The sequence below is a fragment of the Procambarus clarkii genome, chromosome 23 (assembly GCF_040958095.1).
Source record: "Procambarus clarkii isolate CNS0578487 chromosome 23, FALCON_Pclarkii_2.0, whole genome shotgun sequence".
In the NCBI taxonomy this organism is placed as follows: domain Eukaryota; kingdom Metazoa; phylum Arthropoda; class Malacostraca; order Decapoda; family Cambaridae; genus Procambarus; species Procambarus clarkii.
Genome location: NC_091172.1, coordinates 9554280 through 9581597, shown reverse-complemented (window position 1 = coordinate 9581597; position 27318 = coordinate 9554280). Strand labels below are relative to the sequence as shown.

General features: G+C 42.4%; 1 protein-coding gene across 1 annotated transcript in view; it reads left to right on the top strand.

Moving 5' to 3' along the window:
* The window catches only part of LOC123764053 (N-alpha-acetyltransferase 30), an 83146-nt gene that overhangs the window by 8625 nt on the left and 47203 nt on the right, over positions 1-27318 (top strand). Inside the window, exon 2 of the mRNA XM_045751541.2 lies at positions 15074-15197. Within this exon, the coding sequence (XP_045607497.1) occupies positions 15074-15197 (124 nt within the window). The remainder of the gene's footprint in view (positions 1-15073; positions 15198-27318) is intronic.

Sequence of the window (27318 nt, the reverse complement as noted above, 5' to 3'; positions counted from 1 at the left end):
AGCCTTTTTTTTTTTAGGTCGAGATACAGTCAACCCAACCATCTCTTTCATGTAGAATCTCTTTGGCTCTATCATAAAAGCTAAGTAGATTTGTTACACAGGAACTTCCTGTTTGAAAACCATACTGTCTGTCTTATTATGTCATTATTCTCCAGGTGTAGAGCACATGTTCTCCACCTGTTTAGAAAACAGGTGGAGAAAATATTTTTTGTAAGATTTTTATAGTGTAAAACTATATAGTGTAGTGTAATAATATAGTGTAATAATCCCTATAATATAGGGATTTTTGCAAGATTTGTAAGATTTAAGTTAAATCCTAATTTAACACCCCCTAAAACTATTTGGTTTTAAGGGGCTTTTTTTTTTTTTTTTTTGCACGGGTTTTCGTTTTTCGTTGAATTTTTTTTTTTTTTGCTTAATCTACTTGTTATGTACTCAACTTTGTCTAAATGTTCAACATCATAAAAAAATAACAAGATATATATATTTTCTTTTTGGCAATTTTCAGAAAACATATCCGAGTACAAATATTTACTGATTTCTTTTCTCTTCAGTATGCTATCAGAATATTATATAATGTTCATCCTTCAAAATGGAATACTTTTATCAAGTATAGTTTGCTATAAAAAAATTCAATAAACCTTTCCTTCCAATTATGTACCAAATATGTAAATAATTAGAAATTTGTAACTCAAAAGTTTTGCATTTATTATAAAAATGTGAAGTTAACTTTTAGATTGAAGGAAGTTTCCAATCAAATGTTAAAATGCTGCGAATCGACGGGTAATTTGTAGCTAGAGCATTTTTAAAGTTGGAATTTTGTTTTACAAATATAATTGAAATTGAAGTTCTCTGCAATAATTTTGGTTCTTCTACTTTGTAAATTTTCTAATAACTTACAATATATATATATTTTGCAAGGCATTTGTACTCGAATATGTAAAAGTTCTATGTCAATACCTCTTGGATAGAAATTTAATTTTTTTTTTTTTTTTAAAAAGGTGAATTCCACATTCTTACCTATGAATAAATACATATACATAAATAATAATTATATAAAAATTTTCAGCATTTATTTCAATACATTTGCTTCATTGACACTGTTGTATCATGTATTGGGACCTGTGTGTGTTGTCACAATTTATTTATATGGTATGCATAATATTTGGGAGCTGGGGTTTACAAAACAAACAAATATTAGGAACTTTATTGATGGCAGTGCCAGCCGCTGCCTCCTCTTTCACAGCCATAAATGGCACTGACCCATGTGCCATGTAAGTACCTGGCAGTACCATAACAGTACCGCTACATGTGTGGTATTGTGTAGTGGCGCGGTGTTGCACGGCGTCGCATCACTTAAACGAGTTACTCACTTCTCGCTTGTACTCACTCTTATTGCCGTATTCTCGTGCTATTTTGCTCTTCCTTTTCTGTTGCATGTCATCAGGAAAATGGTAGCAATAACACTAGAGGAACAGTGGGAACAGCACGAGAGGCAACGAAATGATGCAATACAGCACCACAACTTCACCCTGTATGAACAACGCCTGTTGTCTGATGTGTTTCCTCCCACATACACACACACACACCCTCCTCTTGCCTCTTGCTAACGTCATAGTTGTCAACGACCAAAAGAAGCATTTTATATAAAGAGTTTTCCAAATTTTTATTTTTTTCCGGAAATTCAGATTGTTAGAACAATCGGGTACGATTGCGATGATGAGTTGACAGTCGCAGACAGTTTTGCGGTGGGGGGAGTAGTTATTTATTCATAAAAAAATTACTACTGTATTTAACATAGAGACTAGATTTTCATGAAAATGGTGCCAGAAGCTACGAGATTTTTACAGAATTTTTCTTTATTTTCATGTTTTGGTCAAAGTGTATTGAATTAAAACCACCCGGCCCCTAACTATTTTGACTTACACGCTTGTTAATGATACAGGTTTATAATTTAGAGGGTCTTCTTTGCCTCTATTTATGTAGATTGGAACTATGTTGGCCTGCTAAGATAAATATCTGCTAAGATTCCTGTGGATGAAGATATCTGGAATATCAGTTTACCTAAGTGGAATGCTTAGCTCAGTTGCACAGTCTCTCAGTATCCAAGTGAAACTCCATCTGGTCCAATGAAGAGCAAGGGTGCCATAGGCACAATCAGAGAACACTGTATAAACATCAGAAATCCACGGTTGTTCAACACCCTCCCAGCAAGTATAAGAAATATCGCCAGAACAACTGTGGACGTCTTCAAGAGAAAACTAGATAGATTTCTTTAAGAAGTGCCGGATCAACTGAGTGTGATGGATATGTGGGCCTGTGGGCCGCTCCAAGCAACAACCTGTTGAACCAAGCTCTCACAAGTCAAACCTGTCCTTGGGCCGGGCTTGGGGAGTAGAAGAACTCCCAGAACCCCATCAAGCAGATAACTGCTTTATTTCTTCCTAGTACCTTGAGTAAATTTTCCATTTCGTCTCGAGACACTTCTATGTACAGTACTCTATGGCGTTTTCTGGAATTGGCATTGTCTGGTTCTCTGAAAACCTAATTTTCTCATTTTGCACAAGCACACTATGGAACTACGTATTCATTTTGTGTGTCACATTTCTTTTTCGTTCTTATCATCTGGATATTATCCTTTACATGCAGCTTGATTTTAATAAATTTATAGAAAAATCCTGGATCTACTTTACATATTTCTGCTATCCCTTTCTCAATGTTCACAACTTTACATACATCTCATTTACTTCCTTGCGTAACAGCAAGTTATTTCAATCAAATTTATTAAAAAAAACTTCCTAAGTTCTTATAGTGTCCTTCCTGAAATCAGGTTTTTCATCTGGTTCAGCTTCCTCATTCTCTCCTAGATTATAATGCATTGCATAGTTTATTCCCAAAAGGACATGGTCACTTTTGCCCAAGGGGGGCAAAGTACTGAATGTCAAATATCCCTTCCTCTGAAGAGTAATCCTCTGTGTGTAATCTCTTCCTCTTTCCTGGTGAATATAAAGTCTAGCATGGGAGGAACATCCCCTTCCCTCATTCTCCTATCTTGTTCAGTGTGTTGATACATGAATGTCTCCAAGATGAGGTTTATGATTTTACAGGTCCAAAAGTCCTCTATTTCTTTAGCCTCGTAGGCTAACTAGGGAGGCCTCATAGGCCTCCCAGTTCTATGGATTTCAAGTTGAAGTCACCAACTACCAGCAGTTGTGATCTATCTTTATCCGCTCTTGCTATATCTCTCATGATTGTTACGAGGCCCCTTCATTTATTATTCCAGTTCCTCCTCTGTTCATGTGTTGCATGATGGTGGACTGTATGCATTTGTGATTATTAGTTTATCCTAATTACAAATCTCAAGTGCAATTATGTCAACCTCTCATGGATTGGCAATCATTATTTCGTATAGCTTTAGGTGTTCTTTCACCAGCAAGGCAGCAACACCGCCTTTCCTAATTTTTCTGTCCTGTCTCCAAATTGAGTAGCTCCTCGGGAATATGACCTCATTTAAAATATCATCTTCGAGTTTCATCTCCGTGAGTGCAACACTGTCTGGCATCGGCTATATTACATCATTTAGCTATATTACCTATATTTTTACAGGTAATATAAAAACATATTACCTCTATATTACTATCATTTAGTAATTTGCAGCTATATTACATCATTTAGCTCCTGTATTTTATATCTCATTCCATCTGTTAGTGTATAAAATTTTCAGGAACACATTTCCTCTCCTTATATTCTTTGCTCTCCCTTTCTCTAGTGATTTTGTTGGTTTGCCTTTTTTGTACCATTTCACAGGCTTGCCTACCCCTGTCACCTTGCAGAAAAGAGAATTGACTTCTTAGTTCCTATTCTCATTTAGACGTTTTGCCTCTCTGAGGTTCAGTTTCAGCAGGCGATGAGTCACAATAACGTGGCTGAAGTATGTTGACCAGACCACACACTAGAAATTGAAGGGACGACGACGTTTCGGTCCGTCCTGGACCATTCTCAAGTCGATTGATCAATCAACTTGAGAATGGTCCAGGACGGACCGAAACGTCGTCGTCCCTTCAACTTCTAGTGTGTGGTCTGGTCAACAGAATTCAGTTTCAGGTTCTGTGTCTTCCTTTGAAAGATTTCTTATTGACCATAATTTCCCTTTCTCATAACTTTGTAATTTCCTAACATTCTTTAGTACTTCTTCCATCTTTTTAGTACCATTTATGGTGATCCTCAAGGGTTGATCTTGTTCTTTTTCATACCTGCCAATTCTCCTGTAGTTGCAGACATTATCTTTGGTTGTAAGACCTTCCACTAGCCCAACAATTTATCTACTACTTTATCTACTCTTTGGCTGTTACTAACCTAGATGTAATCTCTTTCTTTGCAACCAAAAATTAATAGGGACTTTTGGTCGACTGTGTTTTTCACCAGTTTCAGGTTTGATGCCAATTTCTTTCTGACTTCCAGTTTAATGTCTGTGCTTTTCTGATTGCTGCAGTTTCTGGCTGCCTTTGCTGCTGCTTCTATTATTTCCTTCTCTCTGGCCACTTGTGCATAGGTAAGTTGCATATTCTTCTTCTACTGTGAAGCTTCCTCCATCTGTTTTTTTGTGTTGGATTTCCTTACTTAACCTATTATATTCACTTATGTTTAGATTTGCTTTAACTTCTTCAAAAGCTATTTTCAATACTTAATTTTCCTCCTCCAGGGCATTGCATTTAGCTTCCAAGTGATTGTTTTCCTTTCTCAATTCTTTCACTGGCCCTTCAAGTTCTGATACTTTGCTACTCAAGTGGTCATTACTTTCTTTCAAATTCCTGATTATTTCCACATGATAGTTCACAATAATGTCTAATTTTGCCAACTTGTTGTGTAGACGGTGCATATTAATACTTTCCTCATTGAATCCACCAAAATCCAGCTCTTGTTTTTTTTTTTTCTTGCTGGTGGCCATCTTGAATTTTGCCGTCTGCACTGTTTAGACTATCACAACTTTTTCTCGTCCATTTTTTTCACTCTCCCTTGCACATTTGTTTTATCTCGCCTATTTTTCAAATTCACTGCAGTACTTAATTAAGTCTCTCGGGACACCACTCGCCATCATCAACCCGTTCTACAATACTTTACTGTACTTCGGTTCATCTAAGTACTCTAAGCTACCCAAAACTTCCTAGCATTATGTAAGTAATGAATAAATATTATATATTTACTCACTATAATGTTGGTGCTGAATGTAGAACATGAAAAAACATATTTTTACTAAAATACTAAAAAAAATATCATTTTATAACAAAATTAGACGAAAAGAAGTGGCGACGCCACAGGAAGTCGACAATTCAGGCTACAATGTTGTGGTTTTGGTTAATTAGATGGCCCCAATTTATTTATCAGATTATATTATTTCAGAGTAAAAATATGTTTTTCATGTTCTACATTCAGCACCATGTGGCTCTGCTTATAGCGAGCCACCACCTTCCTTCCCAGGCAGGTGTGGTCGCCCTGTTTGTTCCTCCTCCCACCCCTGTTTCAGTTCCTTCCTGAAGCTCGGCAAATTCCGAGGGGTTGCCCCTTCCTTCTTGAGTGCAAAGATAGTTGTACCACTTAGTCCTGCCAAGGTTACAGAATTTTCTTCTTCACAACAATATGATGACAGCCTACTGGAGCTGAGGGGGAAACCTGATTGGGGCCTTTGGCTGCCCATGGATTCTTCTTGGTGTTTTGTTAATTCTGAGAAGGATCATATGCTCACTGGAGAGGAGTTCTCTCTTTCTTTTTTGTTGTTTTCCTCCTAATGGGTATGAGTTTGTTTTGCCTGTGGCTCTCCCCAGGGTATATTTCCATGTGCCATTCAGCCCCTGCAGATTCGTTTTAACAGGAGTTTTCCCTCTTCCTGAGTCTGCTTTGGTCTCTCATGCAGAACTTTTTACAGGACGGACAAAAACATGTTGTTCTATCAAGTTGTGTGCAACGACTTGATAATGGTCCAGGACGGACCGAAACGTCTTCGTTTCTTTATCTTTTGATGTCTGGTTTTGTCATCATATCTTCAGGCATGTTATTGTGGCTCATAATCGTCATGGGTATTTCTTGATCAGCATCTCATGTCCAATACTGTCCCCTCTTGTTGTGTGGCACTGGCGGAGCTGCTGCCATTGGCTTATAATGATTCTTTTGCAGTTCCATTCCTTATGTTGTCTCGTGTGTTTTACATCCAGCCCGCTAATGCTTCTACTAAGCTGTCTTGGTCCCTGAACTAGGTCCTAGCGTTTCTCTCCTTCTCTTCGATCAGGGATCCTTTTTTAAACCCATAGACAGCAGCTATAGCAAAATGGTCAATCAAAATATGTGCACTTTCTAATGTCTCTGCAGCTTATTTGAGTACTAAGTTTCTACCTGTGTCCACTTGTTCCTGTTCTGCCCATGCTAAATAGTTTGTCTTTGTCCATTTTGTCCACCCAAGATGGTTCAACATGCTTCCACTACAACGTAAGGGGCATAACTGGCCGACCCCTCACAGTGTTTAAGAGAGAACTTGACAAGCACCTCCAAAGGATACCTGATCAACCAGGCTGTGACTCATACGTCAGGCTGCGAGCAGCCACGCCCAACAGCCTGGTTGACCGGTCCAGTAACCAGGAAGCCGGGCCGCGGTGACGCTAAGCCCCGAAAACACCTCAAAGTAACCTCAAGGTAACCCTGTCAGTTCCTCTGAGAATTTTGTAGGTGGTGATCATGTCTCCCCTAACTCTTCTGTCTTCCAGAGACACGAGGTTTAATTCCCATATCCTTTTCTCATAACTCATATATCTCAGCTCTGGGACTAGTCTAGTGGCATACTAGTCTAGTGACTAGTCTAATATGGATTCCAGGCTGTAGCTGCATTCTCCAAGATTAGTCTGACATATGTGGTATCTAAGGTTCTGAATGATTCTTTACACAAGTTTCTAAAAGTAGTTCTTATGTTATCCAATCCAGCATATGCTGCTGCTGATAACCTTTTGATGTGGGCTTCCGGGGACAGGTTCGGTGTGATATCAACCCCCAGATCTTTCACTCTGCTGTAGAGTGACACCTTGGCTTACGAATGCCCCTATTTATGAACTTTTCGGGTTACGAGTCCAATTTCTTCAGAATATTCGAATTAGGTTACAAACTTTGCCTTGGGAAACGAGTTTGTTGATATGTGTATGGGCCGACCTAGCGAGTGGTGGCATGGCGATTGTGCCTCAGTTTACCAGTGGCTCCTGCCTAGTGACAATTTCAGTGTTTTTCGGAATTTTTGGGATTTGAACATTAAGGTAATTATTATATATCTTGCCATGGGTCCCAAGAAAGTCAGTGGTAAGGTTCAAACTAAGAAAATAGTTGTGAGTAGAGGCAGTAGAGGATGTTCCTTCCTCATTAAAAAAATGTGTGAAGTATGGGAAGAACTACAAAGTTTTGTTGAAAAAACTCGCCCAGATAAAGCTGTAGCAGGCCGTTGCATTGACCTTTTAAATGACAATGTGATGTCTTACTACAGGCAAGTGTTAAAATATAGGGAAAAAACAAGTGTCTTTAAACTGCTTGCTTGTCTTACTAAGAATCTGTGAGCCACAAGCAGGTCCTAGTGGTATGCAGGCAAAACGTGCCAGAGAGTGTACCCCAGAGAAGTCTTCACTGCCTGATGTTATAATGGAAGGATACTCTCCTTCCAAACACTAACATCTCTTCTCCTCCCCCCTCCTCACTGTCTTCCATACGCCAATAAGTGGTCATCGGTAAAGGTAAGTAATAACTTGTACATACTTTAGTACTGAAGATTTGGGTGAATTAGGTATAAAATTTACTTTGAAGTGAATTTTTTGGGGGAGTCTGGAACGGTTTAATTCAATTTCCATTATTTCGAAAGGGGAAATTAGTTTCAGTTTAGAAATATTCGCCTTACGAGCCGTCTCTGGGAATGGATTAAATTCGTAAGCTGAGGTACCACTGTACTGCTATTATCATCTTAGGTCCTCCTATTGTCATAGTTCCTATTATGTAGTCTATGAATCTTTCACAGCCTGGGATATCCATCCCTTCAAAACTCAAGTTCTTCCTTACCAGAAGAGCCATTCCTCTCTCCTTTCCCTCTTTCCTTACTATATAGTAGTCCTGCAGAAACACTGCATTTGTCATGATGCCTGACAATTTTGTTTCTGTGAGTGCTATTACATCTGGGTTTTCTTTTTGTGCCCTTTCATTCAGTTCACTTGCTTTATTTGTAACCCCATCAATATTTAAGTACATTACCTTGGCACTCATTTTCCAATGGGTATTTTCACATACTCTCCCCTACTGGTGTAGGAAACTAGGGAATGAGTTGAGCCACTCGTTCCCGCAGAGGCTTCCAAGTTTTCCTGACCAACTCTCTCTTTTGAGGCCTTTAGGGTGGTAGTGGTGGATGGGTAGTGAGGGTGGTAGTGGTGGAGGGGTAGTGTGGGTGGTAGTGGTGGAGAGCTAGTGAGGGTGGTAGTGGTGGAGAGCTAGTGAGGGTGGTAGTGGTGGAGGGGTAGTGTGGGTGGTAGTGGTGGAGAACTAGTGAGGGTGGTAGTGGTGGAGAGCTAGTGAGGGTGGTAGTGGTGGAGGGGTAGTGTGGGTGGTAGTGGTGGAGAGCTAGTGAGGGTGGTAGTGGTGGAGAGCTAGTGAGGGTGGTAGTGGTGGAGGGGTAGTGAGGGTGGTAGTGGTGGAGGGGTAGTGAGGGTGGTCTTTCCCTTGGACTCCACCCCTTTCTTCCCAAACAGTGGGTGTGGATAAGGGCTTGGTGCTAGGGTTTTCAGATAGTTTCTTGTAGCCTCGGATGATGTTAGGTGGCCTCTCCTCCTGCTGGGGCTTCGGGCCTGGTGGGGCTGGCCTCGTCTCCTTCCATCCATCGGGTCATCTCTGAGTGGGCTTGCTTGGGAGTGCCTCATCTTTTCGGTAGGTCTCATCTGTTTCTGGTCCCAAAATGCGACTGTGTGGGTCTCCGGACTTGTCCTGTCTGAACTAGTTGCCCCATTGCCCCTCCTTCCGGGTGACGATATTGTCCCAGGTCCAGCACGTGCTTGTGTCAGGCACTTGGATGTTCTTGGATCTTGGGGATGCTTCTTGGCACATCCCTATACATCAGAGATTCAGGGATTCATTAGATTTCATGGTGGGGCGACAGGCTTACCGCTTTCAGGCTCTTTCGTTTGGGTTGAATGTGGTATCTCGCATTTTTTTGTGCCTGACTCAGGTTGTGGTAGCCCATCTTTGTTGATTACGTCAGAGCTCGATGACTGGCTGGTTTTGTCTCCCGGCATGGATTGCTTGTCTGTTCTCTGATCCCTTGCCAGGGATCTGGTTCTTTCACAGCTTGCTGGATTCGGGTTCCTGGTGAACTGGTATAAGGCCCAGTTGGTCCCGTCCCAGAGATTGGGCCTCGTTTGGGATTTTCAGATTGTGTCGCTTTTCCTTTCTCCTGCAGCCTAGCTCTGGCTGCAGTCCTGCCATCGGCTGCTGCTGAAGGGGACCCAGGTGACTTGGCAGTTGCTCATGGAGCTGTGCGGGCGTCTGGACTTTTCCCTTTGGTTTCTCTGTTGGGCAGATTTTGGCTCGGGAGGCTGTTCTGATATCTTCAGAACAGCCCCTTTCGCCACTCTTGCGATCGCTGGGTCCTGTCCACAGTCCCCTTCACTGGTTGCTGCATCACCGGCTTCCTCTTGGATTTTTTTGGGGGTTTGGTGCCATGGTGCCTTCCTCCTCCCTCGCTCGATGTTTCATGGATGCCTCGGCTGTAGGTTGGGGCTTTGTGACTGATGTTTATCAGGCTGGTGGGGGTCTTTGGAGTCCACCCTTTGTCGAGCTCACAGTATGGTGTGGGATTTTTGTGGCAGTATGGCAGGCACTGCGGAGAGTTCAGATTCCTTGGGGCTTGGTGATCCCACACCATTTGGACTGTTTCCCTTTGGTTCACTGTCTCATCCTGTGGGAGGAGGGTTCTTTGGTCTGTGTCTTTTTGGAGCTGATTGCTTCGGGTAGCTCTTTTGCTGAGTTCTCAGGGTTTGACTCTGTGCTGTTCACATTCAGCAAGTGTCCGACAGTCTGTCTCATTTCCTTTCCCTCTTCACAGGGTGGACTGTTGATGCCAATTCCTTCTGCTGGCTTTACGGAATATCCGGGTGCCCCAGATGTTGACCTCTTAGCATTATTGTGATCTCGGTGTCTGCCACTTTCCATGGCTCCGTTCCCGACTGTGAGGCTTTTGCGGTAAACGTCTTTTGGCAGGATTGGTCAGGCTGTTGCTCCGGGTTCTGGCACATCTTCCAAGGGAGTGATTCTTCTGGCTCTTAGGTGGCCAGCCTAGCCTTTGTTTCAGGTGCTGCTTACAGTGTCTGAACCTGGGCACTTTTCTGCAACTCTGGCTTTATTAGAGGGTCGGATAAGTGATGTACCATGCTGGTTCGGCCTTCTCTTCCGCTCTTTGAGCCTGGCGTGTTGACACGTGTGGCTCTCTCTCTCTATGGTGACCAGATGGCTTGTTATTGGTGTCCCATCTGTGGTTCTTCTGGCTACAGTTGGTTTCTTGGCGGTCTTTTCGCCGTTTTCTATCCCTTCATCATTGTTCTTTGGTTCTGGTGAGTTGTGTTGCCCTTTCTTTCTGGCTGTTTCTTGGTCAGCGTCGTTTGTTGAATGCTGTCGCTTCTTCTGCGGCGTTGGTGGAGCTGCTCCAGCTTGCATTTGGGGTTGTCGAGTCCTTGTCCTGTTTTGCATGATTCAGTTGCTGTTTTACCTCTGGCCTGCTTGTGCAATGCCTGACCTGGAGCAGGGTCTGGTTGGGTTGAGACTCGGGTGGTCTCGGGGGCTTTATTCTTCCGGGGTGGCGGTGGGGGCATTCGAGTTTGTTCCTCCAGCCGTGCTGTATGGGTCTGACCAGTGGGCTCCCTTTCTTAGTGCTTATGCGGCTGCCCCGGCTTTTCCTAGTGAAGCTAGGGCTTTGGGGGTGCGGCTCAGCCCCGGGTCTTGCCGTAGAGGTTCCCGAGGTTGGGGTGGGGTTGCCTGGGGGGGAGCCTCGGCCCCGTTTTGCCCCGCTTGGGTCTTTGTACCCCTCGGTGCGGGGCTGGCAGTTCCTCAGAGTGGGGTTGTTCCTTCCCCCTCTGCGTTCGTGTTGGTTCGGGTCTACCCCTCCCTGGGTTCGGTTCAGTGTCCCTTCGGGTCCATCGGTCCCGTCATTCCTAAGTGTGTGTTTTGCCCCCCTTTTCCTCACCCTTTTCGCGCTTACGTCTTGATATTGTTCCCTTCGTATCGGGGTACATGTGTCCCTTGATCAGGGGTGTCTTTATCCATATGTACCTCCGTGCATTTGTGCTGGCTTGTCGTGGTTCTCGTTGATTCGCGAACCTCTTTGTACCTTCCAATATTCTTGAAACGTTTTTCGTTACATATGCCTTTCTGGTGTTTGTACATTATGTGCATACGATATGTCTGTATGTTATGTGTATGTACGATATGTGTATGTCCGCCTGGTGTACGAGCCGCGCCACCTGGTGGACAAGTGGTGCAGTTCGTACCTCGCACGCTGGGGCTGGGGTGTTGGTTTCGTTTTCTGGGTGGTGTACTCGTGTGTTCTGCGTCATTCATCACGGTTTTCTACGGCTTCTTGCTCGTTTTCTCTCTCCAGTCATAGCCTTCTAGATGCTGGGGGTGTTCTGGATTTTACATATGGGAACGTCCGGGTGTGGGGTGGCTCGGCGTGGTGCCGCCTCCGCCTCTGTTCTGCGCTTCGTCTTCTGCTGGGCGCGCACCTCTGGACATATTTCACCTTCGACTTCAACCTTTTATTCAGGTAACGGTACATACAATGCCTACAGCCTCTAGTACGCATGGCGTTTCGGGCAAACCACTAACGATGCTCCTGGTATATTACTCTGCTCGACTGTGTTGTGGCACGATCGTGTCTCCGCTCTCCAGGTGAGGTTGTCCTGTCTGGCGACTGTCGGCCAGGTGCTGGTTCCCGACTTTTGGTGGGGTACTTGCCTGGTTGTGCTTGCGGGGGTTGAGCTTTGGCTCGTTGGTCCTGCCTCTCCACTGTCGTTCGGCAGGAGTGCAGTTTCCAGAGCCTATTGGGCTCTATCTTCTCTACATTTGCTCCTGTGTGTGGAGTCTGCCTCCTTCGCATTGCTTCCTAGTGCATTCCATTTCCTACCTTCTCTGACATTGCTCAGGTTCTTTTTAATGTCTGTGGCTCATTGGGTACTCGGCTTCCTCCAGTGTCCCCTTATGCATGTCCCCACTCTTGGTCACTACACTATCCTTGTTTGCTCTGTCACTTCCCTGCTTGACAGGGTTGCATCAATGGCTCCTCACAGGGGGTGTTGTGTGTTTTGTTTGGACACCTTGCGCGTGTCTTCAGTGACTTTACTTTGTCCGTGTATCTTGTTCTTCGTTGTCCTGTGGGGCAATGCCCCGCATTTCGGTGCCTTTTGTTTCGTTTTTCGGCACCTGGGTCTTTTTCCTATGTGTGGACACGCCTTCGTTCCCCTGGTCCATATTTGTGTCCTCCTTCATTGCTTGGTCTCTGATCTCTGGACACTCATTCCTTGCCTATCTTCGGTGCCTGACTGCACCATGATATCCATGGGGTCCCTCGGTGTATGTGCGCCCTCCACTACACACTTGGTAGTTGGTCGTGTACATTGTGTTGCTGACTGCTACTTGGTCCATATTTGGGGTTTTTCCTTGACCATTTCCGATTTTCCTCCTATGCTACACTTGACTGTGTATCTGGGTCGGTGCTTATTGGCTATACTGGTTCTCAGGTGGGCCTTTGTCCATGTTCAGTTCCCTGCTTTTGTACTACCCTGGTGTTCTGTTTTGGCACCGAGTTTCTTCACTTTTTCTTTGTATCTCACTGCAGGCTTCTGTGTTGCGCTGTCTGTGGGGGTTGTGGCCTTTCGGTCCACCGCTCCTGCCCTATTGGTTCCTTTTCTTGGGTCGGGTAGCTGGGATTCCTGTCCTGGCTCCGGCTGTTTGTTCTTTTTCCGGAACGTGTGTGTTTGTTTTCCTGCGGTTCACGTCCTGCTTAGTTCTCCTCCTGGATACCTCGGGGACGTGTGCATCATTCTTCCTTGCTGGAGCTGGTTGCGTTTCTCCTTGGGTTGCGGGGTCGCTGTTTTTTGCTTCGCGTCTCGCGCTTTTGTTTGTTGTGCTCGTTTTTCCTTGTTGGCATCTGCCTGGGCCCTGGCTTAGGCAGATGTCTGAGCCAGGGTATTTGGTGTTTGGCCTTGTTGGTCATTCAGGGGGCCTGGGGGGGGGGGATTCCTCTCGAATAGGGTGTTTTCTGCTCGCCCGGGTTGGTTCTTTTTCGGCTCGCTGGGATTGGCTTCCTTGTTTTCCTGGCGGTTGTTCCGTTTGGTTTTGCCTGCCTTGGCAAGACCTGCTGCTTTACTCGGTTCCGGTCCTGTGGGTCTTACCGCAGCTCCGGCTCTTTTTGTGGATCGGTTTAGCTCTGTACAGGGCTGGTTCGTTCTTCCCCTCGAGTTTTCGCGTCTCGGGTTTTTGTCTCTAGCTTCTCGTCGCTTGTGTGGGCGCTGGTGGCTTCGTTGTTGGTCTCCCACCTGTGTGCTTCATCTCGGGGGCGGTGTGTTGTTTCCCTGGCCTTCCGGTTTTTCTATCTCTGCAAAGGGTCCTACAGTCTCTAATAGGGTTGGCTCATCTTTCCTTCGTGGTTGTTCCGGGACCGTCGTTTGGGTCCATGTACTGTCGCCTCGTCTTGGGTGGTGCTGGCGGAGCCACTCCAGCTTGCGTTCGGTGTTGCTGTTCCTTCTGCTCCATTCCGCTTGCTGTCTTGGGCGTGGTTTGCCTCCAGCCTGCTCTTGTGTTTCCGGTACCATCCTGGTCTTTGGCCCGGGTGGTCTCTTTTCTTCTTCTTCTGCTTTTGGTCCTTGGGTTGCTGCTTGGTTGGTCAGGCCGGGGGTGCTTGCTTTGTTGTTCGGTTGTGTTTTTTTCGCTGTTCTCTGCGCGTCTTGGCCCCTGGGGTCATGGATGCGTTTTGGTTGACCGCGTTCTCTTTCTTCCTGCATTCCTGTTCTGGGGTTTTTTTGGTCTGTGGCCTGGGTTTTTTAGGTTAGGTGTCCGCCTCCCGTATCCTTTCCTATTTTTCCTATCTGTGGTGAGGTAGCTCCGGGGAGCCGACGGGGCTCCCCCCAGAAAACCAGTGTTGAATGTAATGAAACGCCATTTTCTGGGTGAGTCCCGGAGGCTCCCCGGCACCCCTCCCTCCCTCCCACTGGTCGGCGGTGTTTTTTTTGCGTATTTTGACATCCAGCCTAAAAACTGCCAGTTGGATCGCCGGCGCGGATGGTCTGGGGCTCCCCCTTTCCCCTCCCGGGGAGGAGGGGGGATTGCACAGATGGCGGCGCGGCGACGTGATGACGTCATAATAGTTCGATAATTTTGTTTGGGGCATTTTGTCCACTTGTTCGGTTTTCGGTAGCAATATTTTCACCAGAATAGAGGTTTGTTTTGGAGCGCCTTCCTTTCTGGGTTCCTATTCCGGTCGATGGCAGACATAGAATGCTCTCAAACACAGTTTTTTTTTTTCTATAGGTTATTGCTCCTCGTGCCTCTCTGAGGGGGTCAGGTTCTGGCTCGTGGTCCTGGGTAGGCAAGAACTCCAAACACTTTGACTGGTGCCAGAAAGTTATACATATCCATTGAGCCTGGATAGCTCCGGGGAGCCTCTGGGACTCACCCAGAAAATGGCGTTTCATTACATTCAACGCAGGTTTTTTGTACAAACACAATCATACTGTTAATAAGATAGTTTTGGCCTAATATTCAAATTGATATAATTTGATTCAAGTAATTGTTGACTTAACCTTGTGCATAATGATTGGTAGAGAACTACAGTACTGTATTACCGGGGGTTCATTTGCACACATTCTTTCCCAAACAGTATCTGTTGGAATAATTTTGTCATAAGTGAGTTTATTTGCGATGTGAACACTTACTTTGTCTTTTATCTGATATATATTTCAGTGTAATATCTCATTAATTACAGAAAACACATGAAAATTGTCTTTTTAAATGTTTTCAGGCAATGTCCAGTGGAGAAGTAGTTGGAGCCATCGTCTGCAAGTTAGATGTGCACAAGAAGGTGACTGTGAGAGGATACATCGCCATGCTTGCTGTTGATCACAGGTTCAGAAAGAGAAAAATAGGTGAGATTTTACATACATCAATTTTTCATTAACTATTAAGAAAGTTAAGACAGGTTAACCACTGCACTGCACATAGTGCCTTATGGTGCTCGACTGATGGTGCGCACAGTGCTTTCAGGCACTAATAGCTATATCAAAAAGTTAGAAACTCCCACACAAACACAGGCTTGATTAGCTTTCTCAAGCCTCCAGTTACCAATCCCCATCTTGAGAAAAAATCATGAGTCCCTCACTTTCATTCTAGGGCCTTAGTAAAAAGATGAGGGCCATGTCTGCCTCATCACCATCCAGTGTCTGAACATGCTGGGCAGCCATACTAGGAACCACTGAACTTTTTACATCAGCAAATGAGTGATTGCCATGTATATATTTCAGGCAAAATGTGTGTTATGTGAAATTATAAGATGTAGGCTTACATATCGTATATATTTCTCACATTAGTATGATTAAATATATGGTTATCTTGAGGTTATCTCAAGATGATTTCGGGGCTTAGTGTCCCCGCGGCCCGATCCTTGACCAGACCGCCTTTTTGTTACACCCCCCCCCCCCCCCCCCCAGGAAGCAGCTCATAGCAGCTGTCTAACTCCCAGGTACCTATTTACTGTTAGGTAACAGGGGCATCAGGGTGTAAGAAACATTTTGCCCATTTGTCTCTGCCTCCACCGGGGATCGAATCCGGGACTTCAGAACTACGAATCCGAAGAGCTGTCCACCCAGCTGTCAGGCGCCATGGTGTGCATATATTTCAGTCCATCCTCCAGTTTTGGTAGTACTGTACTTATAGTAACGATGAGGGCCATAGTATATGTACCGATGAACAACGAAATTAGAAAATTGAAATCGGCACTATTGAGTTGGACAAACCTGGAAACTATTTTTTTTACTTGTGTTGCAAAGCCAAACTAATCTTACCTAACCTTTCTAGGCTTAATACACAATACTGTATCAGACCTAAAATAGTACATAAGGGTGCTATATACTAGACATAGAAATATTTAAGTCCCCCCCTCCCTTTTTTTCCCCTCTTTTTCTCTCTCTCTCCCTTACTAGCCAAGTTATACATAGTGAACACCACTTTTGACACATCAATACAGCTTGTTAGAACAAAAAAATAAATAAAGAGGGAAACAATGACAATAAATCAACAGTTATTCCTATGCGGCACCTCACGTCATTTTTACAAAAAAATGCAACTTCTCATGAGCCACTACAGCTAAACCACAAGAGCTAGAGACTTTTTACTTGGATTTTTTTGCTTCCTGTATGCTAACTAATGTCAAATGAGAAAAACAAATCAGGACAGTTTTTTCTGCGTGCCACAGGGAAAGTCAAAATTAACAAGTGTGCAGTGCAGGGGGTTAAACCTTGTGTGACGTTACAAAATAGACAAGATCATGCGGTTGCATGGGCGATTTAAGACTTGCGAGTTGCCATAAATATATTTTCATCATTTTTTCAATGCATTTTCATTGCTTTCTAATTGTTTTATTGTATCTGGTGCACATTTGTGTCCTTTACAATATGTACACAGTAGAACGTTTATAATGTGATACATGTTACTGTGTACTAGTACTGTGATACATGTCACTAATGTGTCCACTAAAATTGTTTGTCAGAATATTACTTGATCAAAATTCAGTTTATTTACATTATGTACACTGTCACACACTGACAGACAGACAGACAGACAGACAGACAGACAGACAGACAGACAGACAGACAGACAGACAGACAGACAGACAGACAGACAGACAGACAGACAGACAGACACACAGACACACAGACACACAGACACACACACACCTGAGGACCTCATAAAGAATATTGTGCAAGGAGCCTATGCTATGCTTTCTAACTTCAGAATTGCATTTAAATACATGGATGGCGATATACTAAAGAAATTGTTCATGACTTTTGTTAGGCCAAAGCTAGAATATGCAGCTGTTGTGTGGTGCCCATATCTTAAGAAGCACATCAACAAACTGGAAAAGGTGCAAAGACATGCTACTAAGTGGCTCCCAGAACTGAAGGGCAAGAGCTACGAGGAGAGGTTAGAAGCATTAAATATGCCAAAACTAGAAGACAGAAGAAAAAGAGGTGATATGATCACTACATACAAAATAGTTACAGGAATTGATAAAATCGACAGGGAAGACTTCCTGAGACCTGGAATTTCAAGAACAAGAGGTCATAGATTTAAACTAGCTAAACACAGATGCCGAAGAAATATAAGAAAATTCACCTTCGCAAATAGAGTGGTAGACGGTTGGAACAAGTTAAGTGAGAAGGTGGTGGAGGCCAAGACCGTCAGTAGTTTCAAAGCGTTATATGACAAAGAGTGCTGGGAAGACGGGACACCACGAGCGTAGCTCTCATCCTGTAACTACACTTAGGTAACACTTAGGTAATTACACACTCAGCATTCCACTTCACCTGATCTTTCAGGCATCCCTGTATACAGGAATCGTAGCAGACGGGTGGAAACAGGCTAACATAGTTCCAATCTACAAAAGTGGCAGCAGGGAAGACCCCCTCAATTATAGACCTGTATCATTGACAAGTGTAATAGTGAAAGTATTGGAAAAACTAATCAAAACTAAATGGGTAGAACACCTCTAGAGAAATGATATAATATCAGACAGACAGTATGGTTTTCGATCTGGAAGATCCTGTGTATCGAATTTACTCAGTTTCTATGATCGAGCCACAGAGATATTACAGGAAAGAGATGGTTGGGTTGACTGCATCTATCTGGACCTAAAAAAGGCTTTTGACAGAGTTCCACATAAGAGGTTGTTCTGGAAACTGGAAAATATTGGAGGGGTGACAGGTAAGCTTCTATCATGGATGAAAAATTTTCTGACTGATAGAAAAATGAGGGCAGTAATCAGAGGCAATGTATCGGAATGGAGAAATGTCACAAGTGGAGTACCACAGGATTCAGTTCTTGCACCAGTGATGTTTATTGTGTACATAAATGATCTACCAGTTGGTATACAGAATTATATGAACATGTTTGCTGATGATGCTAAGATAATAGGAAGGATAAGAAATTTAGATGACTGTCATGCCCTTCAAGAAGACCTGGACAAAATAAGTATATGGAGCACCACTTGGCAAATGGAATTTAATGTTAATAAATGTCATGTTATGGAATGTGGAATAGGAGAACATAGACCCCACACAACCTATATATTATGTGAGAAATCTTTAAAGAATTCTGATAAAGAAAGAGATCTAGGAGTGGTTCTAGATAGAAAACTATCACCTGAGGACCACATAAAGAATATTGTGCAAGGAGCCTATGCTATGCTTTCTAACTTCAGAATTGCATTTAAATACATGGATGGCGATATACTAAAGAAATTGTTCATGACTTTTGTTAGGCCAAAGCTAGAATATGCAGCTGTTGTGTGGTGCCCATATCTTAAGAAGCACATCAACAAACTGGAAAAGGTGCAAAGACATGCTACTAAGTGGCTCCCAGAACTGAAGGGCAAGAGCTACGAGGAGAGGTTAGAAGCATTAAATATGCCAAAACTAGAAGACAGAAGAAAAAGAGGTGATATGATCACTACATACAAAATAGTAACAGGAATTGATAAAATCGACAGGGAAGACTTCCCGAGACCTGGAATTTCAAGAACAAGAGGTCATAGATTTAAACTAGCTAAACACAGATGCCGAAGAAATATAAGAAAATTCACCTTCGCAAATAGAGTGGTAGACGGTTGGAACAAGTTAAGTGAGAAGGTGGTGGAGGCCAAGACCGTCAGTAGTTTCAAAGCGTTATATGACAAAGAGTGCTGGGAAGACGGGACACCACGAGCGTAGCTCTCATCCTGTAACTACACTTAGGTAATTACACTTAGGTAATTACACACACACACAAAAGATGATTGTCATGCCCTTCAAGAAGACCTGGACAAAATAAGTATATGGAGCACCACCTGGCAAATGGAATTTAATGTTAATAAATGTCATGTGATGGAATGTGGAACAGGAGAACATAGACCCCATACAACCTATATATTATGTGAGAAATATTTAAAGAATTCTGATAAAGAAAGAGATCTAGGGGTGGTTCTAGATAGAAAACTATCACCTGAGGACCACATAAAGAATATTGTGCAAGGAGCCTATGCGATGCTTTCTAACTTCAGAATTGCATTTAAATACATGGATGGCAATATACTAAAGAAATTGTTCATGACTTTTGTTAGGCCAAAGCTAGAATATGCAGTTGTTGTGTGGTGCCCATATCTTAAGAAGCACATCAACAAACTGGAAAAGGTGCAAAGACATGCTACGAAGTGGCTCCCAGAACTGAAGGGCAAGAGCTACGAGGAGAGGTTGGAAGCATTAAACATGCCAAAACTAGAAGACAGAAGAAAAAGAGGTGATATGATCACTACATACAAAATAGTAACAGGAATTGATAAAATCGACAGGGAAGATTTCCTGAGACCTGGCACTTCAAGAACAAGAGGTCATAGATTTAAACTAGCTAAACACAGATGCCGAAGAAATATAAGAAAATTCACCTTTGCAAATAGAGTGGTAGACGGTTTGAACAAGTTAAGTGAGAAGGTGGTGGAGGCCAAGACCGCCAGTAGTTTCAAAGCGTTATATGACAAAGAGTGCTATGAAGACGGGACACCACGAGCGTAGCTCTCATCCTGTAACTACACTTAGGTAATTACACACACTCTCACTCACTCACTCACTCACTCACTCACTCACTCACACTCTGTATTACACACATTTGTGTACATTAAATTAAATACATTACATGTATTTAAATGAGAGCAGGAATGAAGAAGAAATAAATTCTTTTTTCTACAAAGTGATAGGGGTAGGAAAATCAGTAAAGTGGTACATAAAGGCAAACCAACAAAATCAATAGAGAGAGGGGGAGTGAAGAATAAGGAGAGGGGGAACAAGTTCCTGAAGATTGCATACACCAACATAGATGGAGTGAGATCGAAGATACTGGAGTTAAGTGATGTAATACAGCTGCAGACACCAGACATTGTTGCACTCACAGAGACAAAACTTGAAAATGTAATTTTAAATGAGGTCATATTCCCAAGGGGCTACTCAATTTGGAGACGGGACAGAAAAATTACGAAAGGCGGTGGCGTTGCTGTGCTGGTAAAAGAACACCTAAAGGTGAACGAAATAATGACTGCCAATCCACAAGAAGTTGACATAATAGCACTAGAGATCTGCCATGAGGATGATAAACTAATGATAATAAATGCATATAGTCCATCGCCAAGCAGCACATGGTCAAAGGAGGAGCTAGATAGTAAACGTGAAGGTCTTATAACAATAATGAGAGAGATTATAGCGAGAGCGGATAACGATAGATCACGACTGTTGATAGTCGGTGACTTCAACTTGAAATCCATAGACTGGGAAGCATATGAAGCTAAAACAGAAGACTTTTGGACCTGTAAATTTGTAGACCTCATCCTGGAAACATTCTTGTATCAACATGTTAAACAAGCTACGAGGATGAGGAAAGGGGACGTTCCCTCCATGCTAGATTTGATATTTACCAGGAAGGAGGAAGAGATATTTGACATTCAGTACCTTCCACCCTTGGGTAAAAGTGACCATGTCTTTTTGGGAATAAAGTATGCAATGTGTTATAAGCTGGAAGAAAATAAGGAGGTTGAAGCAGTTGAAAAACCAGACTTCAGGAGAGGACATTATGGTGACCTTAGAAATTTTTTTAGTGAGTATAATTGGACAGACTTGATGCTAGGCAAGGAAGTGAATGAGATGTATGTCAAGTTTTGTGAAATATATGATAAAGGCACAAAAAAATTTATACCAAAACAGAGATGCAGAACTAGGAAACAGGATTCAATAGAAATAGCAATTCAATAGAAATAGCCCTCTCGCAATTTCAATAGAAATTGCGAGAGGGCTAGAGACCAAAAGACACACAAATGGAATCAATACAGGAAGAGGCCGAACCCCCAAACATACCAGCGATACAAAGATGCAAGAAACAACTACACGGCAGTGAGGAGAGAGGCAGAAAGAAATTTTGAAAAAGGGATTGCAGACAAATGTAAAACATAACCAGGTCTATTCTATAAATTCATAAACAACAAATTGCAGGTAAAGGATAATATTCAGAGGTTGAAAATGGGAAATAGATTCACGGAAGATGAAAAGGAAATGTGTGAAACACTAAACGAAAAGTTCCAAAGTGTGTTTGTACAAAATGAAATCTTTAGGGAACCAGATACAATAAGAATTCCAGAGAACAACATAGAGCACATAGAGGTGTCTAGAGACGAAGTGGAAAAAATGCTCAAGGAGCTAAGTAAGAACAAAGCAGTTGGTCCAGATGGAGTTTCAGCATGGGTTCTGAGAGAATGTGCACCTGAGCTCAGCATTCCACTTCAACTGATTTTTCAGGCATCCCTGTGTACAGGAGCTGTAGCTGATGTGTGGAAAAAGGCTAACATAGTTCCAATCTACAAAAGTGGAAACAGGGAAGACCCCCTTAATTATAGACCTGTATCATTGACAAGTGTAATTAGTCAAAATATTGGAAAAAATAATTAAAACTAAATGGGTAGAACACTTGGAGGAAAACGCTATAATATCAGACAGACAGTATGGTTTTCGATCTGGAAGATCCTGTGTAACGAACTTGCTCAGTTTTTATGATCGAGCCACAGAGATTTTACAGGAAAGAGATGGTTGGGTTGACTGCATCTATCTGGACCTAAAAAAAAAAGGCTTTCGACAGAGTTCCCCATAAGAGGTTGTTCTGGAAACTGGAACATATTGGAGGAGTGACAGGTAAGCTACTAACATGGATGAAAAATTTCCTAACTGACAGAAAAATGAGGGCCATAATCAGAGGCAAGGTATCGGATTGGAGGAATGTCACGAGTGAAGTACCTCAGGGTTCAGTTCTTGCACTGGTAATGTTCATTGTCTACATAAACGATCTACCAGTGGGAATACACAATTACATGAACATGTTTGCTGATGATGCTAAGATAATAGGGAAGATAAGAAACTTAGATGATTGTCATGCCCTTCAAGAAGACCTGGACAAAATAAGTATATGGAGCAACACTTGGCAAATGGAATTTAATGTTAATAAATGCCATGTTATGGAATGTGGAATTGGAGAACATAGACCCCACACAACCTATAAATTATGTGAGAAATCTTTAAAGAATTCTGATGAAGAAAAGGATCTAGGGGTGGTTTTAGATAGAAAAATGTCACCTGAGGACCACATTAAGAACATTGTGCGAGGAGCCTATGCTACACTTTCTAACCTTAGAATTGCTTTTAAATACAAGGATGGAGAAATACTAAAGAAATTGTTCACGACTTTTATTAGATTAAAGCTGGAATATGCAGCGGTTGTATGGTGCCCATATCTTAAGAAGCACATCAACAAACTGGAAAAGGTGCAACGACATGCCACTAAGTGGCTCCCAGAACTGAAGGACAAGAGCTACGAGGAGAGATTAGAGGCATTAAATATGCAAAAACTAGAAGATGGAAGAAAAAGAGGCGATATGATCACTACGTTCAAAATAGTAACAGGAATAGATAAAATTGATATGGAAGAATTCCTGAGACTCGGAATTTCAAGAACAAGAGGTCATAGATTTAAACTAACGAAACAAAGCTGCCGGAGAAATATACGAAAATTCACTTTTGTAAACAGAGTGGTAGACGGTTGGAACAAGTTAAGTGAGAAGGTGGTGGAGGCCAAAACCGTCAGTAATTTCAAAGCATTATATGACAAAGAGTGCTGGGGAGACGGGACACCACGAGCGTAGCTCTCATCCTGTAACTACACTTAGGTAATTACACTTGGGTAATTACACTCAGAAGTGGAGGAAGTGGAGCATCATCACACTGAAGAGTCACACTGCTGCAGGCTCCAGGATAATTCAAATTATCTTAAGTGTGGGGAGTAGGGTGAGGGTTGCAAGTGGTGTCCCAGAATATATGAAGGTGTAGGGAATTTGAAAATAAACTAGGAGATAAGAAATAAGTGTTAGTGAATGAAAAATCTTGGGTAGAAAAGTTGATCTTTCAAAACAGCAGAATGTCAACAAAGATGGCCGCCACCACAGGGAAGGACAGTACCCCACCGAGGGAATGTTTTGCAGGTTTCTCGCAACAAGATGAAATGAAAGGGGGTTTTCTTGGCAGGTTAGTGATTATTGAGGACATGTTAAAGAATTATGAAGAAAAGGTTATTAAATTAGAACTAGAAAATGAAGGTCTCAAAATTGAGTTTTGTAATTTAAAAGGAAGTATTTTCCAGCAAGATAAGGAAGTTACCAGCTTGACTGATAAGGTAAGGATGCAGGAGGAACACATCAAGGAACTAGTAAAGGATAATGAGGCATGGAAAGTGAAGAGTAGGAAATTTGAAGAAATTAACAAGAAAATACTCATATGGTGAACAACTCCAAGGGAGCCCGAGGACTAACATGGCTTTAGGCAAGGAGATGCATCAAGAAACTTCATTGGCAACTCAAATAGAGGAGGCTAATAAAGAACTATAAAAGTATAAAGAAGAAATAATAGATACGTATGCACAAGTTGTAAAAGAGAGAGAGAGAATCAAGGAAGTGTGTTTGGAAGTCAAAACCAGAAATGACAAACAAGAAGCAGAAATTAGCCAAGCAATTAGGAAAGAACTGTTTACCAACCATAAACTAGTACAAAACACTGCAGATAGAAGTAAGTCCATAATTTTTGATTCAGAGAAGGAAATTTCATCTAGGGTGGACCGAGCATCATTCCACTTCACCTGATCTTTGAGGCATCCCTGTGTACAGGAGTCGTAGCAGACGTGTGGTAAAAGGCTAACAGTTCCAATCTACAAAAGTGGCAGCAGGGAAGACCCCCTCATTTATAGACCTGTATCATTGACAAGTGTAATTCTGTAGTGAAAATATTGGAAAAAAATAATAAAAGCTAAATGGGTAGAACACTGGGAGAGAAATGATATAATATCAGACAGACAGTATGGTTTTCGATCTGGAAGATCCTTTGTATCGAATTTACTCGGTTTCTGTGATCGAGCCACAGAGATTTTACAGGAAAGAGATGGTTGGGTTGACTGCACCTATCTAGACCTAAAAAAGGCTTTCGACAGAGTTCCACATAAGAGGTTGTTCTGGAAACTGGAAAATATTGGAGTGGTGACAGGTAAGCTTCTAACATGCATGAAAAATTTTCTGACTGATAGAAAAATGAGGGCAGTAATCAGAGGCAATGAATCGAACTGGAGAAATGTCACAAGTGGGTTCACACAGATGTCCACAGGGTTCAGTTCTCGCACCGATACTGTTCATTGTCTACATAAATGATCTACCAGTTGGTATACAGAATTATATGAACATGTTTGCTGATGATGCTAAGATAATAGGAAGGATAAGAAACTTAGATGATTGTCATGCCCTTCATGAAAACCTGGACAAAATAAGTATATGGAGCACCACTTGGCAAATGGAATTTAATGTGAATAAATGCCATGTTATGGAATGTGGAATGGAAGAACATAGACCCCACGCAACCTATAAATTATGTGAGAAATCTTTAAAGAATTCTTAGAAAGAAAAAGATCTAGGGGTGGTTCTAGATAGAAAACTATCACCTGAGGACCACATAAAGAATGTTGTGTGAGGAGCCTATGCTGCGCTTTCTGACTTCAGAAATGCTTTTAACACTTTCGCCCGGGCATGACGCAGCATTGCGTCATCCGTTTACTGTCGGTAATGCCGGGGATGACGCAGCATTGCGTCATCCACTTTAAATAATCGCCAAAAATCAGGTTTTTATCCGATTTTTTGGGGACTGGTTTTAAAATGCGCGCCGATGTCTTCCCATTTTCTTTGTTGAGCCTCGTGGCCCTCAGGCAGCTTGGCACACGCCGTGGGCCCATTGTTTTCTCTCCACTGTTTGTGACCAATGTCGCCTCCCCTCGCATCTCAAACGTGTGAACATTTCGGCTATTTTCCGTGGCTATATTTCTTACTGCGGCTTTAGAAACTATCTATGCTTACTCCACGATGGATAGTGATCATTAACAAGGCCCTGCAGGAAGAAAATTGCGAAAGAAAGGCTTGAAAAGGGCGGGAATTGGGAGTGTAGCTGGAAGGCGTCTGAGCGCTCACTTGCGGCTAACGCGTGGCCCGTCTTCAACTCGTCGGCGGTTGGAGCGTGACCAGGTTTTTTATTTTATATGCTAATGTTCCTCTAGAGAATTCTATTGCGAACACAATGATACAAAATTTAATCTCGTAGGACGAGAATTAAGGTGACAAAGTTGAAGAGAGTATACACTTTTCAGAATTTACGCGCGCTCCTGTGACACCCTGGGTCCCATATCGCACAGTTGAGGGGTGGCGCGCGGGGTACGCCAAAGTGTTAAATACAGGGATGGTGAAATACTAAAGAAATTGTTCACAACTTTTGTTAGGCCAAAGCTAGAATATGCAGCGGTTGTGTGGTGCCCATATTTTAACACTATCTGTAACTCTGGACCGGACTCGCGTCCATTATTTTTCTCTTGAATCCTAACTTTGGACTGTACTTGCGTCCACTACAAAAATATTTGTATAAAATTCATTTTTTATCCAATCGACCTAGGAGTAGTATCAAAATAAGCGCCTTTAGAATGCGCACAATTTGATACCAAAATGAAAGATGTAACATGAAACTTGATGTCCGAACACTTATATGATTATAAATAGGTTTTTGGTCAAAATTTTAAAATATTTGTTAAAAATCTATTTATTGTGCTACGTATTATGTTGGGACTAGTTTTAAAATGCACGCCTTTATGTCGCGAACAATTTGATACCAAAATGAAAGATGTAACACGAGAATTTATGTCAGAACACTTTAAAGATATAAATAATTTTGTGATGATGAGCTTCCAGAATTAAAATATTTGTTAAAATTCCAGTTATTTATTGCGAACAGTTTGATACCAAAATGAAAGACGTAACACGAAAATTGATGTTATCAAACTGAACGAGTATACACATTAGGTTGCAATGTACAAATTGGTGCTCGTTCACGGGTAACTTTAGGCTTTTCTGCGGGGAGGCACTCCAAACTTTTGTACATTATATTCATACACATCTGTAGGTAATTTAATTGCGAACACAATGATACCAAAAGGAGCAACATAGCACGAGAATTAAGGTGAGAAAAATGAAACGAGTATGCACATTTTACTGCTTTTGTGCGCTCACGAGTAACTTTTGCCGACTTTAGGCTTTGCTTTTGGACATTATATTTATACACACCTGTAGGGAATTTAATTACGAACACAATGATACCAAAACGAGCGACGTAGCACGAGAATTAAGGTGAGAAAGGTGAAACGAGTATACACATTTAGGTGTCACCATGTGCTTACCCGCACGCTTGCCCGCACACTCGGTATATAACCCCTAAGTTGATTGCATGCCTGCCCAGTGACCGATAGTGGTAAGAAGCACATCAACAAACTGGAAAAGGTGCAAAGACATGCTACTAAGTGGCTCCCAGAACTGAAGGGCAAGAGCTACGAGGAGAGGTTAGAGGCATTAAATACAGTATGCCAAAACTATAAGATAGAAGAAAAAGATGTGTTATCACTACGTACAAAATAGTAACAGGAATTGATCAAATCGATAGGGAAGATTACCTGAGACCTGGAACTTTAAGAACAAGAGGTCATAGATTTAAACTAACTAAACAAAGATGCCGAAGAAATATAAGAAAATTCAATTTCACAAACAGAGTGGTCGACGGTTGGAACAAATTAAGCGAGAAGGTGGTGGAGGCTAAAATCGTCAGTAGCTTCAAAACGTTATTTGACAACGAGTGCTGGGTAGACGGGACACCACGAGCGTAGCTCTCATCCTGTAACTACACTTAGGTAATTACACTCAGTACTTCTGGAGTGAGCGATAATCACCGAAGCAGTCCATGTAACACAACACGACTTTGCTCTCAATTCACCGGGTACACTCGGATTTTCACGTCGTAGGTTTTCGTTGTGTGTGCTAGCAAACACAGTCACATACACCTTTGGCTTTCGTTTTTGTAGGTG